Source organism: Ostrea edulis, chromosome 6 (assembly GCF_947568905.1).
Source record: "Ostrea edulis chromosome 6, xbOstEdul1.1, whole genome shotgun sequence".
In the NCBI taxonomy this organism is placed as follows: Eukaryota; Metazoa; Mollusca; class Bivalvia; order Ostreida; family Ostreidae; genus Ostrea; species Ostrea edulis.
This window is the reverse complement of record NC_079169.1, coordinates 41958301-41975593: the sequence shown is the minus strand read 5'-3', so window position 1 is coordinate 41975593 and position 17293 is coordinate 41958301. Positions and strand designations below refer to the sequence as shown.

The 17293-nt window shown below is 34.5% G+C and overlaps 1 protein-coding gene across 4 annotated transcripts in view; it reads left to right on the top strand.

The window, feature by feature from the left end:
• Positions 1–17293, top strand: part of LOC125683151 (CCR4-NOT transcription complex subunit 4-like) — a 182787-nt gene that overhangs the window by 157789 nt on the left and 7705 nt on the right. For all 4 annotated transcript variants that reach the window (XM_056139605.1, XM_048923989.2, XM_048923990.2 and 1 more), the window contains one exon: positions 10650–10748. In XM_056139605.1, the coding sequence (XP_055995580.1) occupies positions 10650–10748 (99 nt within the window). The remainder of the gene's footprint in view (positions 1–10649; positions 10749–17293) is intronic.

Genomic DNA, 17293 nt, shown 5'->3' with positions numbered 1-17293 from the left:
TCTCCCCTTCCCAAAAGTGTTTTAGTGTGAATTCTCCTTCGTCTCCCGTTCCCAGAAGTGTGAATTCTTCTTCGTCTCCCGTTCCCAGAAGTGTGAATTCTTCTTCCGCTTCTCATACAAAGTGTGTCCAGGCCATAACTGTTTTGTCTTAGGCCAGGAAAGTAGAAATTTACATAAATGCTTCCTGACATACATGTAGTGCAGATTCAAGGTTGTTAAAATCATTGCCCCGGGAATAGGATGGGGCCACAATATGGGATCAAAGTTTTACATACAAATGTATAGGGAAAATCTTTAAAAATCTTCTCAAAAACAACTAGGCCGGAAAAGTTTACATTTACATGAAAGTTTCCTGAGATAGTGCAAATTCAAGTTTGTTAACCTCACTGCCCCCAAGGATAGGATGGGGCCACAATAGGAGATCAGAGTTATACATACAAATGTATAGGGAAAATCTTTAAAAATCTTCTCAAGAACCACTGGACCAGAAAAGTTGATATTTACATGAAAGCTTCTTGACATAGTGCATACTCAAGTTTGTAAAAATCATGACTCACAAATAGGTTTGGGCCACAATAAGGATAAAAGTTTTACATGTGAATATATGTAGGGAAAATCTTTAAATAATTGCCAAGGTGACTCAGGTGAGTGATGTTGCCCATGGGATTCTTGTTTGTCTTTTAACATTAATTTACTATCATATGTTCACAATACTATTCCTTGGTTGAAGCACATGTAGGTGACTGTTAAAAATATGTGCCATAACTCTTAATTTTTCACTTTAAGGATGATCCCTAAAATTGTTTTTTAAAAACTATGGAAAATGAATTGGGATTCTTCTTAGTTCTTATTTTTAGCCGAGTTGCAACTCGGCTATTGGTTTGGTGATGCGGGAGGTTGGGCGTCAACAATTGGTTTCCGGATGATAACTCGAAAAGTTTACACTCTAATCAAATGAAACTTTGATATATTGTTGGGTACCAGGTAAGGAAGACCCCTATTGATTTTGGAGAAAAATGGTCAAAGGTCAAGGTCACTGACCGAAAATGGAATGAAAATTTCAGAAAAATTTGGTTTCCGGATGATAACTCAGAAAGTTTAAATCAGAATCAAGCGATACTTAAAGATATTGTTATGTACCAGGTAAGGAAGACCCCTATTGATTTTGGAGAAAATAGGTCAAAGGTCAAGGTCACAGTGACTGAAAATAGATTTAAAATTCCAAAAAAAAATTGGTTTCCGGATGATAACTCAGAAAGTTTAAATCCCAATCAAATGAAACTTAGATATATTGTTGGGTACCAGGTAAGGAAGACCCCTATTGATTTTGGAGAAAATAGGTCAAAGGTCAAGGTCACAGTGACCGAATATAGAATGAAAATTTCAGAAATATTTGGTTTCCGGATGATAACTCAGAAAGTTTAAATCAGAATCAAGCGATACTTAAAGATATTGTTATGTACCAGGTAAGGAAGACCCCTATTGATTTTGGAGAAAATAGGTCAAAGGTCAAGGTCACAGTGACTGAAAATAGATTTAAAATTCCAAAAAAAAATTGGTTTCCGGATGATAACTCGAAAAATTTTAATTTGAATCAAATGAAACTTGGATATATTGTTGGATACCAGCAAAGCAAGGCCCCTATTGATTTTGGAGATCAAAGGCCAAGATCACGGTGACCGAAAATAGATTGAAAACTTAAGACAAATATGGTTTCTGGACACTAACTCGAAAAGTTTAAAACTGAAATTAGTTCTTCACAATTATAAATATGCCACATCATTCCTGACTTTACAATGTATCCCATGCAACTCGGCTCATGCACCCCTGGGTGCATACATTGATTTTTCTTATTTTAATTTTTTATCGGCAGGATGGAGTTTCATGAAACTTTCAGGGAAGGTAGAGAATGAAATTGTCTATAGGTTTTTTTGAATTTTTTGAAAATTCACTACAGGTAGGCAAATATGGCCGATTTTCGATGTTTAAATAGAGATTTTCTCAGAAACGGTAGCAGATTTACACACAAAATTTTTGTGTTTGATAGACCTCGATTAGTAGAAGTGCGGAACGGGGATAAGAATGTTGGTCATAACCGAAAGTGATTTAAAAAATCGAAAATTTCAAGCTTTTTCTGTTAAATTGATACCTATTCGAGTTTATTAAGTCTCTTTCGAAGTGTCAAACAATGTAAACTCCAACTTCCGGTTATATCCAAAAAAACTTTTCATTTTCACATATTTCAGTGCCATAAATCTTGGTTATGAATCGAGTGTTTGACTTGAATTGATATGTTGTAGACACTATAGATGTCTAGAGTAACATGAAATGTTTTTGTAAAATTCATTTCCGGTCGTGAATATGGTGTGGACAAATTTAGAATTTTTTCAGCAATGAGTCAAGACAGAGACTTTAAACTTGCAGGGATAATAGATTAGCGTTAAACAATGCTACACATTTTGTCTCTATGTATATACCAGTCTACACAGGAAGTGGTTGAAAAATTTTCAATATTAAGATTTTGTCGACACGATTTCTCAGAATTGATCGATGGATTTTCTTAATATTTTCAGGGATGATAGAGAATTGTAATGCCCCATGACTCTTTTTTTTCATTTTGATAAAATTCACTTCGGTTTTTAGATATGTCCAATCTCCTTTTTAAAAAAGAGATTTTGTCTGCATGAGATCTCAGAAACACAGTCTTCACGAAAAACTTTGTGAAGCACAGGCCCTTCGGGCCTCCCAGTATAATAATTTTGCAAGCCCGAACAATATTTTAATGGCCTAAAATATTTTATCTAATTTGACCACTTGTCATTTGCAAGGTGTTGCATGCGGATTCTACACTATAGATACATGTATGTTCTACTGTAGGAAAATATACAACTGACATTAAAAGGATTACATATCTTATTTTTCAAAATATTAATCTCGCAGATGACATCAGCAGCTCCTGTTCAGAATCTGCTCTGTTTTGTAATCACCACGTACAAAACATTTTGTTTTCTCAAGAATTAAATCTTAGCAAAGGCCCACCCTTGGTCCAATGGGGCATGGATTTTTGTTCTCTTTTCTCCTTGGCTTGTGTGACCATTTTTCTTTATTTGGATCTGATGGTTGTGATTGCTAAATACGCTTGTGAGGTTTTGAATTTCACGGACGACCCCCATCCCTACATGGGCACTGGAAGTTAATGTAAATATATAGTATGTGCATATATTTTTTATACATGCACATACTATATATTTACATTAACTTCCAGTGCCCGTGCCTCCCTATACTGCAGAAAAGGCAGCATGGTTGAAAAATGATCGATGCGAAAGTCTGAGTCAATCTCACGCTTTATTTGTAATATATACAACACATACAATAAAACATTTACAGGCCCGCCAGACTCCTGGGTTAAAATATTTTTAGAAGCCCGATCCCGATTTTACTGGCCTCGGGCATCGGGCCACCGGTTAACGTCGAAGACTGGAAACAGTATAAGATTAATACACAAAACTTGTATGCATAATAGACCTTGATGAGTATAGGCGAGCCCAATGGGGATACATTTGTCAGCCGTGATGTCACTTCTGCTCGTCACTGAAAGTGAAAAATGAAATGTCAAATTTCAGAGTTATGTCTTTAAAACAAAACTTGCATGGTATAATTCGTTTTCTTTTGCAATGTATAACATCTTTAACAATTTTACATTTTTAACTTCTTGAAAACTACAAGACTAATTGTTACCAGTTTGGTGTGAAGCATCTCTAGGATAAGAGCATGGGTCATAGGTGTCCTATAAATCCTATATTTACTATAAAATTGATCATGTCCTATAAAGTCCTATATCTAAAATTTTGTCGTATAACACCTATGAAAATTGGCTATTATGATATATGTGTGTGTATATATATATATATATATATATATATATATATATATATATATATAGGTAAAAAATAAAAATGAAACACGAAGACGTTTAGTAAAGTTTCGTGTTTCATTTTTATTTTTTACCTATACTTTTACCGATCATTGCGAAAAGTAACTATTATCTATATATATATATATTTAGCTTCTGTTATTTATAAGTATATCCTCTAGTATATTTATGAGCAGGAAAATGAAATTGTGCATTTATTCTTGTGAAAGTTATTGTTAAAGGCTATGCAAACCTTTTGCTTTGATTTTGTAAAATTAGAAATGATACATGTAACACACAATTTGATGACTTGAGAAGTATACCTTCCATTGGTAGAGCACCATAAGTTTGGAATCCATATTACAAGCCAAAGCCGTAAGTAAATAAGAAAATTCAAAAGCAAATACAGGTACACATTCATGAACAATTTATCTATACATCGATAAAAAAAAACCTAAAGAATAGCAAAAGGTTGAAAGAGATTGGCAACTCTTGCCTGCAAAGCCATTTTTCGTTTACGGAAGTTTGCCTTAAAATGAAAATCTAATGTATTTTACAAGATAAACACATGATACACAAGAAATACTTTGCATGTTTATTTGATATAAAATTTATATAAGTGACATATATGACAGTACAATTGAGTGTTGCCAAGGGTCCAATTGAAAGACATGACTTATGAACATTTATATAGCACCTTCTATAAAACAAATTACTCTTAAGGCGCTTTACAAGGAAAGATAACAAATGGTGATCAATCTCATTACTCCTATTAACAATACAAAATAGAAAGTTGAGCAAACATGGACCCCTGAATATACCAGAGGTGGGGTCAGGTGCCTAGGAGGAATAAGTATCCCCTGTTGACCGGTCTCACCCGCTGTGAGCCCAAAATCTTGATCAAGGGTATGAAGAGAAATACAACGATAAAAAAAAATTTAAAGGGAAAAGCAACCCTAACCACATTGTTGCTCTTATGAATAAAATATGTATTATTTACTGAAACGTAAATGAGTCTTTAACAACAAAAATTCTTGGTTAACGATTAAATCAATATTAATCTATCATATATTTCCAATTACCCACCGCTAAGAGAGCGGCCATTGAAATTTAATTTATGATGTCACACCGTCGGTTCCAATTTATTTCATCAGCAGCACTATAAATATTGACAAGTCCCGAACAGTTAAGTTTGGAGCCAAATAGATATGAGCCCATCCTTTTGCAAGAAGAAATTGAGAAAAGAAGATGTTCAGTCGAATTGCAGACCAGGTAGACAGTACACGTTTCTTCATATAAATATCTCGAACCTCATCTTGTCATTATGCAAATGATGGCTCCACAGTTTACATAGTCTTTTCTTTTCAGATGAATTGGTTGGGTCAGGAATTTCGAGAGAGAAAAACTTAAATTTTTCACATCTCCCCTTCGCATTAGTGCAATTAACAGCTTGACAGGAAGGCATCAACCTATTTATTCATAAAATCTTCCACATTCACATTTTTGATGATCTTAAAATCTCATCAAAACCGGGACAGGCAGTGTGACATCAAAATTATTGATTTTTGTGGTCTTGAATACAAAAGAATTTCACATCATGGCAGCCTCTTTAGATGGTGGGAATTTCAATTTTTAATGTTTTCAAATTAGTACTGAAGCTTTTCTATCAACAGAATAGTTTGACAGATATTCATATAATTGATCCTATCATTTATCATGTAAAAAAATTTTGGGTTGCCTTCCCCTTTAAATGACAGTGTGACATCTGTAAAATTATCAAAATAAAACAATATAGTTAGGCCAATTCAACTTAATTGATAGATTTATCATCCCCGCCCACCCCTTAAAAATCAGGCTGCCCCCAAATTTTTTTTATTTTGCGAAACTTGCGATTTCCAAAAAATTTTGATGCCCGACTCCAGTATTTACACTTCTTATTTACATTTCCGGTATAGCAACATGAAAAGCTATGTGAACGGTGAAGAAAATAGATATGTATGGTTTTCTTTAGTTCTCGCATTCTTACGAGTGTAAATCTTAAAAAAAGTTTGGTATCTTTCTGTGTTTGAAATTAAAGCTTAACCTTGAATTCGTCTGTGAAATAAGCATAGATTGATATCCATCTGGCATTTATGATTAAATGATGCATTTCTGTTGACAGAATATTTTTCTCAGAAAATAAAAAATAAAATTCAGTTGAATTGGCCTTAAGATCAAAATGGATAGCTAAAGGGTTGGTGGTTTGTTTGGTTTTTTTTTTGGTGTTTGATAATTAGAACAGTCACAGTTTATACATGTTAATATCTATAGAGAGTTAATTGACGAAAATCAGTTTTAAGACGTTTTTTGAAATTTCAAGAGATATTGACTTCTTGATGTCATCTGCATGGAAGATCATTCCAGAAATGTGTTTCAGCCCAGCTGAGTTGGCATATTGTCCATGTTTTTAGTTCTAATCTTTGGCACCACAAGTCATGACTTCAATTCTTGGAATTTGGTATTGAATGAATGTGTGTGTGACAAAATCACAACTAACATAGATATATCTGTTTCGTCAATAAACATGGCATTTATTCCTGTTCTTCATCATGGCATTCACTGTAGGGTCTTCAACAATGAACGAATAATTCATTCCCTAAAACAAGGTCAAGATGGCCCCTACGGTTAACGTGAGCAGAATTCTTGATATCATCTAGAATTCACCTTCTTGCACACTACCTGACATGATACATGCACAACATGAAATTAACACAATTTTGGTGAATACTGATGCGGTACAGAATTGCAAGATTGATGAGACTTTGTCTAGCCTTTTTCTGAATCTGTATATCATTTTTCTTTTCATATCAACACATTCTTTCTGATCAAAATAATTTTTAAAGATTGCCAACTTTTCATGTGAGAAATGTCATATATCTGTGGTTCCAAGGCCTAAAGCGCATTGTTATTATATATAGTTATTGAAATTATAAATGTTTATAAATACAGGAAACTTTTTATTGCATCAATCTGTAATTTTTTCTTGATCGAATAGAAATGATGGCAACGCTCTTCTGTAAGTACTGTATAGATGGAGGTAATTGTGGACAGATGTGAGGGGAGATGGAGTCTTATCAATTTTTATACGCCTGTCATTAGAAGGGACATATTATGTTATGGCGCTGTCCATCTGGCTGGCTGGTTGTCCGTCCAGGGTCATGTTTTCCGTAACGGATGCATGTACAACTTTGAAATTTGGTCACAATATCTCCCTCAAGTATTGTAAGGCCATGCCAATTTGTAATCTAGTTCGTCGGATTTGCCGCTTCTATTTGTAACAAATCCAAATTATAATATTATCAAAAAATAATATCCGCCCGCGTGTTCAAAAATATCCATAAATATTTTTTTTAGTTTTTACAACAAGCGCACAAATAACCTTGATGTATATGCTGACAAATGACAGAAGCACGGGCTCTCGAGAAATTTCCTAACAGTGTAATACGGTTAAGTTATTCATGATGGCTATCTTAATATGTACGATACTTCATAACACTGGATTGGAAGTTGTTCCTTATGCTGGAATCGAACTGGAAGCCGATGAAACTTTTGAAGCGCTATTCAATGCCACTATTTAGAGAACATTGATAGCATATGATTGATTGTTTGATTAGCCTATATATTGACTGAAGTCTCTCTTGAGAATATTTCACTCACATGAAGACGTTACCATTGCCGGTGAAGGGCTGCAAAATTTAGGCCTATGCTCAGCGCTTATGGCACTGAGGGATCTTTATCGTGCCAAACCTGCTGTGACAAGGATCTCAGTTTTTGCAGTCCTATCTGAAGGACCGCCCCATTTATTCACCTCTTACAACAAGCAAGGGGTACTGATCGATGACTATTTTAAACCGGACCGACAGTTAACGACAAATTCACAAAAGGTTTGGTGATGTCATATCAAAATTCAAGAAAATGTTCAAAGCGATGCAATGGATATTGCATTTGCATTGAATGTCAAAACTGGATGTGTCCCTAGCAATATGCATATCTCAAAATCGAAAGTTTGTAGAAATGAAACTAAAATAAAATGCTTCAAAAAGACCTTGTCAATTAATGTTGCAAAGTACATGTATTAGGTATAAAGAAAATAAGTTGAAAGATATTAAGTTTATGTGGTAAACAAATGATATCTGATGATTTAAGATCTTTATTTTTAGGCACCCGCTTTTTAAAATCACACTTAATTCAATTAAAAATATTTATATTTCTTGTATTCGCTCGCCTCATAATTTTTATCTCCAAAATTAAAAATAATATTTGTAAAATAATTTCGCCCTCTCGCCTCACTTTTTTTGTTTGAAAATCCGAAGAACTATTTTACAAATTAGTGTGGCCTAAAAGTGAGTTTGCATTTCAGCTGGATTGGTCCATCCTTGACCTACTTTAGGGCTATAAGTAGGTCAAACAGTTTTCCGGACTTTTTTTCATTACAGATACAAATATTGCCCTGAAATTTACACATAAGGTTCCTCTCAGAGGAATACAAGTTTAGTTTGCATTTCAGCTGGATTGGTCCATCCTTGACCTACTCTTTGGAAAAATAGGTCAAACAGCCAGTCAGACGGACAGCGCCATAACATAATATGTCCCTTCTAATGACAGGCGTATAAAAAACTGAACTTGTATTCCTCTGAGAGGAAGCCTTTGACTAAATATCAGAGCAAAATCTGTATCTGTAAAAAAAAGCCTGGAAAACTGTTTTCCATAACGGATGCATGTACAACTTTGAAATTTGGTCACAATATCTCCCTCAAGAATTGTAAGAGTGAGTTTGGATTTCAGCTGGATTGGTCCATCCTTGACCTACTTTAGGGCTATAAGTAGGTCAAACAGTTTTCCGGACTTTTTTTCATTACAGATACAAATATTGCCCTGAAATTTACACATAAGGTTCCTCTCAGAGGAATACAAGTTTAGTTTGCATTTCAGCTGGATTGGTCCATCCTTGACCTACTCTTTGGAAAAATAGGTCAAACAGTTTTCCGGGCTTTTTTACAGATACAGATTTTGCTCTGATATTTAGTTAAAGGCTTCCTCTCAGAGGAATACAAGTTCAGTTTGCATTTCAGCTGGATCCTTGACCTACTTTTAGGCTAAAAATAGGTCAGTCAGTTTTCTGGGCTTTTTTTCATTACGGATACAGATATTGCCTTGATATTTAGTCAACGGCTTCCTCTCGGAGGAAGACAAGTGCAGTTAACATTTCAGCAGGATTGGCACACTGTGACCTACAATACTTTAGGGGTAGAAGTAGATCAAACAGTTTTCCAGAATTTTTTTTGGTATGATCACAGGTATTGCTCTGAAATTTTGTCACCACCTCCCTTTCAGAGAAATAGATAATCAGTTTCAAACATTTCAACTTAATTGGTGCACCATGACCTACTTTAGGGCTAAAAGTAGATCAAATGGTTTCCTGGACTTTTTATCATCATTTTGTTTCAACCTAGCTCACTCTCAGAGAAATACATAATCAGTTCACATGTCAGATGGATTGGTGCACCATGACCCACTTTAAGACTTTTCTATTCAGAATATGTGTTGTATCAATTGAGAGTGCAGAATATGCTTCCAGGTTGAATTTCACTGTCCGACGGGCATATATTGTACCGTTTGCGATACTCTTGTTAAAAACTATTGTTAAATAGATTTGTCCTATTAAGGTCCTATTTTAATTTTTGAAAATCCTATTTTCTGGGGGGGGGATTATGATATCGTTGAAGCTCTCGTCTGAAATTGTGAAATTCGTGGCTCCTGGGTCATGGGTTCAGACCCATGGACAGGGCAGTTTGCATATAGAGGCCACATAATAAAGATGTATTTAGAAATATTTTTCCTTCTCTACTTTCACAGTCATGGGAAATTAACTGAATGCATGCATGGTGTTCGGAAAAAGGGGGAGGGGGAGTAATGTCAAAATGATTTATATGCTTCAAACTTCCATTTTATAAATGATATATTAAATGAATAGAAATTGTATGCATATTTTGAAAAATCATAAACATGTACACAAAGGACTCCCATGTTGAGGTTTAAATGCTAATATGATACTCACTGTATGAGCTATGATACTCAGGTGACTGTTAAGGCCCATGGGTCTTTTGTTCAGTTAGATTTTTTGAAATGAAATCTCCAAATGTTTTGCTTTTATAATTTGAATTGATACTAACAGTGTTCAAGATTTCAAGTTCTGTACGTGATGTTGTAAATAGGTGGTGGATCCCTGGACAGCTAGTACGCCCCCACAGATATCCCCTATTACCTGCACCAATGATAATTCATTAAATGTTCAATGAAAGAACTATTATGATTATTATTTTTATTATTGCACTTATTCTCATATATTTTGATAAAGAGGCATGAAAAATGCTAGGAAAAGTTCAAGTTTGCTAGTTAGAAAAGTTTATTAATTTCAATCTCTGACCATTTCGATCTCTGACCTATGAGCTAGAAAATCGCCAAATTTTACACCCAAGGAAAAAATTGCTACAGGGTATCTTGATTCACATGGGTGATAGCAGAATTTTACTTCTATTTATTTAACCAGAATATTGTGTGGACCAAGGCTTAGAGAGAAATTGAACATTGATACCAATATTTACAATGACTTAGGGTTTTGAAAACAATTATGACAGCTATGTACACTTTTCAATTGATTTAAACTGCTATAAACTTACATTACAACAAATTTCAGATTCAGCTGGCTGGTCGACTACACAGAATCCACCCCCAGGATTTCAGTCTACAGTTCATCCCACAACACAGAACCCAGAATTACAGAAAATCTCAGACGGTATGTTTATGCTGCATGATTTTTCATTGCAACTGGTCAGAGTCCCGTGTCATGAGTGAACAATTGAACATTTTTAACTTCTTGATAACTTCCATTCCAATTCTTATCAAATTTGTTATAAGGCATCTTTGGGACAACAAGGAGGACAAAAATTGTAAATTCCAGGACTCCTTCACCCCTGGGGCTTTGGTAGAAGCTTCCTGCTCTATATAAATCATAAATTCCATGATCTCTGGGGTAGAGGTTCTAACACCAGGATGGGTCCAAACTTGGTAGATAGAGTTTTTGTGTGTAAAAAATTTAAAAATCATCTTTAATACTGTTGAAATTAAATTAATATCTAGAATGAGCAGGTAGCCCTTTATCAAAATTGTAATTTCATGATGCATGGGTAGGGGATTTGGTACTAGGCAGGCCCTAAAATTCCATAAAAATTAATCCTAATTTTTTTTAGTTTTTCAAAAATTCCTTTGAAATGTTGAATTTAAGGGGAAATCCTTTAAAAAAAAGCTCAAATTTTTTATGTCAATATATATACAGTAAAATATCTGTATCTCGAATACCCCGCTTGAGTCGAAGTCAATTGCCGGTCCTGACCATTTTCCCTATATAAATGATTTTTAAAACTTCTGATATTTCAAACACGGTAATCTCGAATACCCCGCTTATGTCGAAGTATTTTCAAGGTCCCATGCCCTAAATTCACCTGGTTTATCTCGAAGTGCACTCAATTTTCCGCTCTGCTTACCATACCTGGTGTCGTTAAGTCACACATTCCCGCCCGCGGCTAAACCAATTATAATTACTAACCGCTAATCCACGCTCGCCTTTTCCGAGTAGTCCCAGGTCGCAATAATTGGTTCAACAGCTTGGGTGATTAGTGAAGCCTTCCAACATTATGCATGAAGTTCACCGCCAATTATGAACTAACACGCCCGATTTCAGGGGTAGTGTTTTGAATGATACACGCTATATCATTAACATTTGGTTTAGATAAACGCACAAAATTGCTGAAGTGCGCTTGAAGATAATGCTCACAATAATGATAACACATTTAATAATACACGTTTCATCTTTAAAACATCAAATATCCTCCTTCCAAAAAAAAAAAATTCAAGATTGATTTTGGATATCTCGAACCATCGGATATCGAGAAGTTTTTTCGAAATCCCTCAGACTTCGCGATAGAGATATTTTACTGTATTTCTACTTTAGAAATTTTGAAAATGCATTCAAAATTCAATTTGACCAGTGAATCCATGTGTCAAGCTGTTTATGTTTACAAAGCTTTCAAAATAAATGGATATTGACCCAAGTTTATTATATTTATCACTTTTCAAGTACAGTCAAACCTGTATTAAGAGACCGTCCAATGGAGAATGGTCACACATATGACAGGTGGTCTCTTAATACAGGTTGCCTATTTTCCGCAGATAATGCATAAAATTTCGCAAATAATATACAGAAATAGTTTGTATAATGGAGAAAATAACTTTACATGTAGTTAGAATTTATCATTAAGAATATCAAGTACAGTTTTAATAGTTGTAAAATAAATTTAATAATAAACTAGTTAAAAATCTAGAATACAATGTGTTGTATCATGATTTATTATTCATCAAAAATTACATTTCAATCTGTTTAAGAATGATAAAATATGCATGGATTTCATATTACATATTTACATGAGATTTAAATCTCATTCTTGAACTGCATGCAGATTTTCTAAAACTTGTAAACATTTTGTTGTAAAGAGTATTTTTGTATAGCCTCCTTGTAACTTAGAAAAATGCAATGCTTGTCTGGTGGTAAGAAAGCAAGTGATGAAGTGTTGTGTCTCCGTTTGTACAATAAATGCTGGAAATATTCAATTTGAAATTAAAGACATTAAATAAGTCACAATATCCATTGTGCACAGCAAATCTTTTAAGCTTTGAACTAATGCTGGCAACTTTCTTGAACTCAGATGTGACAAATAATCGGGATGTGTCGAAGTGAGCCCCTAGTTCCGGTCATGATTCTGGAAACCTCGGGTATCTCGCGCTGGAAAATCGTGAATACTCCATTTGAAATTTCAGTCCTAAGCACAATATCTACCTGATTTATATCGTAATTGGGCTAATTTTTCACTCTGTTGAACATAATGGTATAACAAGAAGTAGATTTTCATTTCCGATCTACTCCGCACTTCTTAAAGTTTGTCAAAATTCACACCTTAAAATACACTGGCCTTGATTCCCAGATCCTTGATTTTGTTAAACAAACAACAGCTTAGGTTTTAATAATTAACCACACACGACCCTGCATATTGACAGCTTCACCGCAGAACTGTGCGTTTTAAAACGAAAGTGTTAGGGGCGATAATTCCCAGAATAGTCGTGCTCAACCGAAATTGAAAGTAGGAATCGTATTGTAATCGAAAGTCGTTAAATAAAGGTAAAATTACACTCAAAGGTTGTAAAAATCATGGTCGTTGGTTGCGTCAGACAGGTGGTCGTTTAATACAGGTACAATATAGAGGGTAATGTCGGGGGGGGGGGGGGGGGGGGTTAAACTTTTTACGGTCATATAGGACAGTGAGTCGCTTATACAGTGGGTCACTATGGCAGTTTTGACTGTATACTTTAGGTAACATATGTCATTCAAAAATTGATTGTACAAAATGAAGATGCTTTGAATTACAAAATTAACATTTCACTGGTGTGTTTGTTTACATAAAAAGACTCGAGTCCTTGTTTACATAACGCAGAATCAAAGCTAAAATATTGCTCTTATCCTTGCATTTAGACAGTCCAAATTTTGGTTATTAACATCAAATTAGTTATATTTTTAATTTTTAACATCAAAAATGAAAAATATTTCTTTCGAAAAACATGTACCAGTCCCTGTAATGATGAGGGGAAGGTACAGTTGTAAGCGACTTTACTAGATAGCTAGGATGTTTGAGTGTGGTGAGGGCCTGTTTTGAGACATGATTATCCCGTCGCGCAACTAGTTGCGAAGGGGATGTAGCATCGCTTATGTGCATGTGTGTATTGGCAATAGGCAAAATTTAAAGAAAACCCTTGCACTAAGGATTTTCAAACTTATCAAATATACTTCTGTGGCATTGTAAGAGGACGAACTGTATTTATTTTCAAGTAAAATTGTGAAGTATTTTGTAAGATATCGTGTAATTACACCATTAAAAAACTGAAATTTTCAATGCAGGTAACATAAGGTAGAAGATTGGCTTTATAGTCAAGTGGTTTCGCCCCGATGTACTAATCAAGTAGTTTCGCCCCGATTTACCTGCATAGAATTTAGTTATATATATAACAGCGTGTAGGTGCGCGTTAGAAAGTGTAAAAAATATCCCTGTTTACTTTATCTTTTGCAAAAAATCTAAACTGTGGTCTGTAATTTCATTCAATTTTACCGGCAATAAATGCCTCTTGAAAGTATGTTTGTTATGAAATGTATATCAATGATATTTTTTTATGATTGCTAATTTTTCAAAAAATTAAATTCTTAATTTTTTGATTTATATAAATATATCTAAGATTAATAAAATCATATAATAGACACACTAATTTTATCTACATAATGCTAATTCTGTTTCATATGATAATTTTTACTTACTGATTTTCCACAATGAATGCAACTTGCCATGGCAAAAATTCTTGGTATAATGATAAAAATGAACATGTTTGGACGTCGGTAAATTAATATACTGTATAGTATTCATTAATTTCAATTAAATTGCTCATCATTAAAAGAGAGTATACTCTGATCAATCATCTATAATTTATCACATATCTGTATATTTTGCATTCATTATTGTTTAGCAATGTAAGACTCTGGCAAATCAAGTACGATCCCAACCACGTATGCATGTTATTCCCCAAGATGTTTCGCACCTGTCTCTGTTGGTCAGTTGGTATACCTAGTGTTGTCCACTTAATATATTTTGGAACCTTTTCTTGATACAAAAAGATACCTCTTCCGCTGAAAGAGAGGGGGGGGGGGGGGGGGGTAAGAACATGAAGAAGCAGGGATGGGATAAAGGAGATGGTATAAATTGAAAGTATTATTCTACATGATAAATACTTCATATTTACTCCCATCAAAGCTATATAAATATATATATTTATATATATAAACATGAACTAATTCATTTTCATCTTCTGCAAAAGAATTTGGCCTTGTCCCTCATTTATGCCTATAAATAATGCATATGTTCATAACATTTCCTATCACGAGGGGATGCTCGCTTAGCTGTGCTCTTGTTCTAACTAGTGACTTTATACCACAGCAGTACATGAAGAACATAAAGAAACAGGGATGGGATGGAGATGGTATAATTTGAAAGTATTTTCTACATGATAAATACTTCATATTTACTCCCATCAAAGCTATATATATATATATATATATATATATATATATATATATATATATAAACATGAACTAATTCATTTTCATTTTCTGCAAAAGAATTTAAATTGGCCTCATCCCTCATTTATGCCTATAAATAATGCATATGTTCATAACATTTCCTATCGCGAGGGGATGCTCACTTAGCTGTGCTCTTGTTCTAACTAGTGACTTTATACCACAGCAGTACATGTCATATTAAATGTAATTGAATGCATGTACGTGCATCTTGACCATCAAAAAAATGAACAGGGAATAGAACAGCATGAGAAATTGCCAGATGCTTTTGATATTTTAATGAATGCCCGTAAAAACAAATATGACCAATTCCCAGATGAAAGGTGTGCATATTTCTCAGAAATTAGTATACCTTGTGTAGTGGTGGAAAGAATTTGAGTATCAAATAAATAAAAATGAAAAACAAAAAACACTTTTTCCATGTACGGATGAAAAAGAATTCCAAGGGCATGTCTTTGTGGGGGAAAATGGGGTTAGAAATTATTTCATGGGGTTTAAACAATCTGAAATTTTAAAAAAATGGAATTACTACATAAAAGTGCTTATATTATAATTTTTTTTCATTATATTTGCAATTTGTAAAATCATTGTTGAGCATATACAGCAAAATTACGAAACAGCATAGTATAAATACTAGATACTTTACATCAAAGTAATATGACCTCGCACATTTTCTCAGCTTATGTTTTACCAAAGTGTAACAGATAATTAATACTTGTACACTGAATTTGAAATTGCATTTTTAGCTCACCTGAGCTGAAAGCTCAAGTAAGCTATTCTGATCGCCTGTTGTCCGTCATCTGTCCGTCTGTCTGTAAACTTTTTACATTTTCAACTTCTTCTCCAGAACCACTGGGCCAATTTCAACCAAATTTGGCCAAAAGCATCCTTGGGTGAAGGGCTTTCAAGTTTGTTAAAATGAAGGGCCATGTCCCTTTCAAAGGGGAGATAATCACAAAAATGCAAAAATAGGGTGGGGTCATTTAAAAATCTTCTCCAGAACCACTGGGCCAGAAGAGCTGAAATTTACATGAAAGCTTCCTGACATAGTGCAGATTCAAGTTTGTTCAAATCATGGCCCCCGGGGGTTGGATGGGGCCACAATAGGGGATCAAAGTTTTACATACAAATATATTAGAAAAATCTTTAAAAATCTTCTTCTCAAGAACCACTGAGCCAGAAAAGCTGATATTTACATGAAAGCTTCCTAACATTGTGCAGATTCAAGTTTCTTCAAATCATGGCCTCCCGGGGGTAGGATGGGGCCACAATAGGGGATCAAAGTTTTACATACAAATATATAAGAAAAATCTTTAAAACTCTTCTTCTCAAGAACCACTGAGCCAGAAAAGCTGATATTTACATGAAAGCTTCCTAACATTGTGCAGATTCAAGTTTGTTCAAATTATGGCCCCCCGGGGGTAGGATGGGGCCACAATAGGGGATCAAAGTTTTACATACAAATATATAGGGAAAATCTTTAAAAATCTTCTTCTCAAGAACCACTGAGCCAGAAAAGCTGAGATTTATATGAAAGCTTCCTGATATAATGCAGATTCTAAATTGTTAAAATCACGGCCCCCGGGGGTCGGATGGGGTCACAATAGGGGATCAAAGTTTTACATACAAATATATAGGAAAAATCTTTAAAAATCATCTTCTCAAGAACCACTGAGCCAGAAAAGCTGAGATTTATATGAAAGCTTCCTGATATAGTGCAGATTATAAATTGTTAAAATCATGGCCCCCGGGGGTCGGATGAGGCCACAATAGGGGGTCAAAGTTTTACATACAAATGTATAGGAAAAATCTTTAAAAATCATCTTCTCAAGAACCACTGAGCCAGAAAAGCTGAGATTTATATGAAAGCTTCCTGATATAGTGCAGATTATAAATTGTTAAAATCATGGCCCCCGGGGGTCGGATGAGGCCACAATAGGGGGTCAAAGTTTTACATACAAATGTATAGGAAAAATCTTTAAAAATCTTTTTCCCAAGAACCACTGAGCCAGAAAAGCTGAGATTTATATGAAACCTTCCTGATTCAGTACAGATTCTAAATTGTTAAAATCATGGCCCCCGGGGATTGGATGGGGCCACAATAGGGGGTC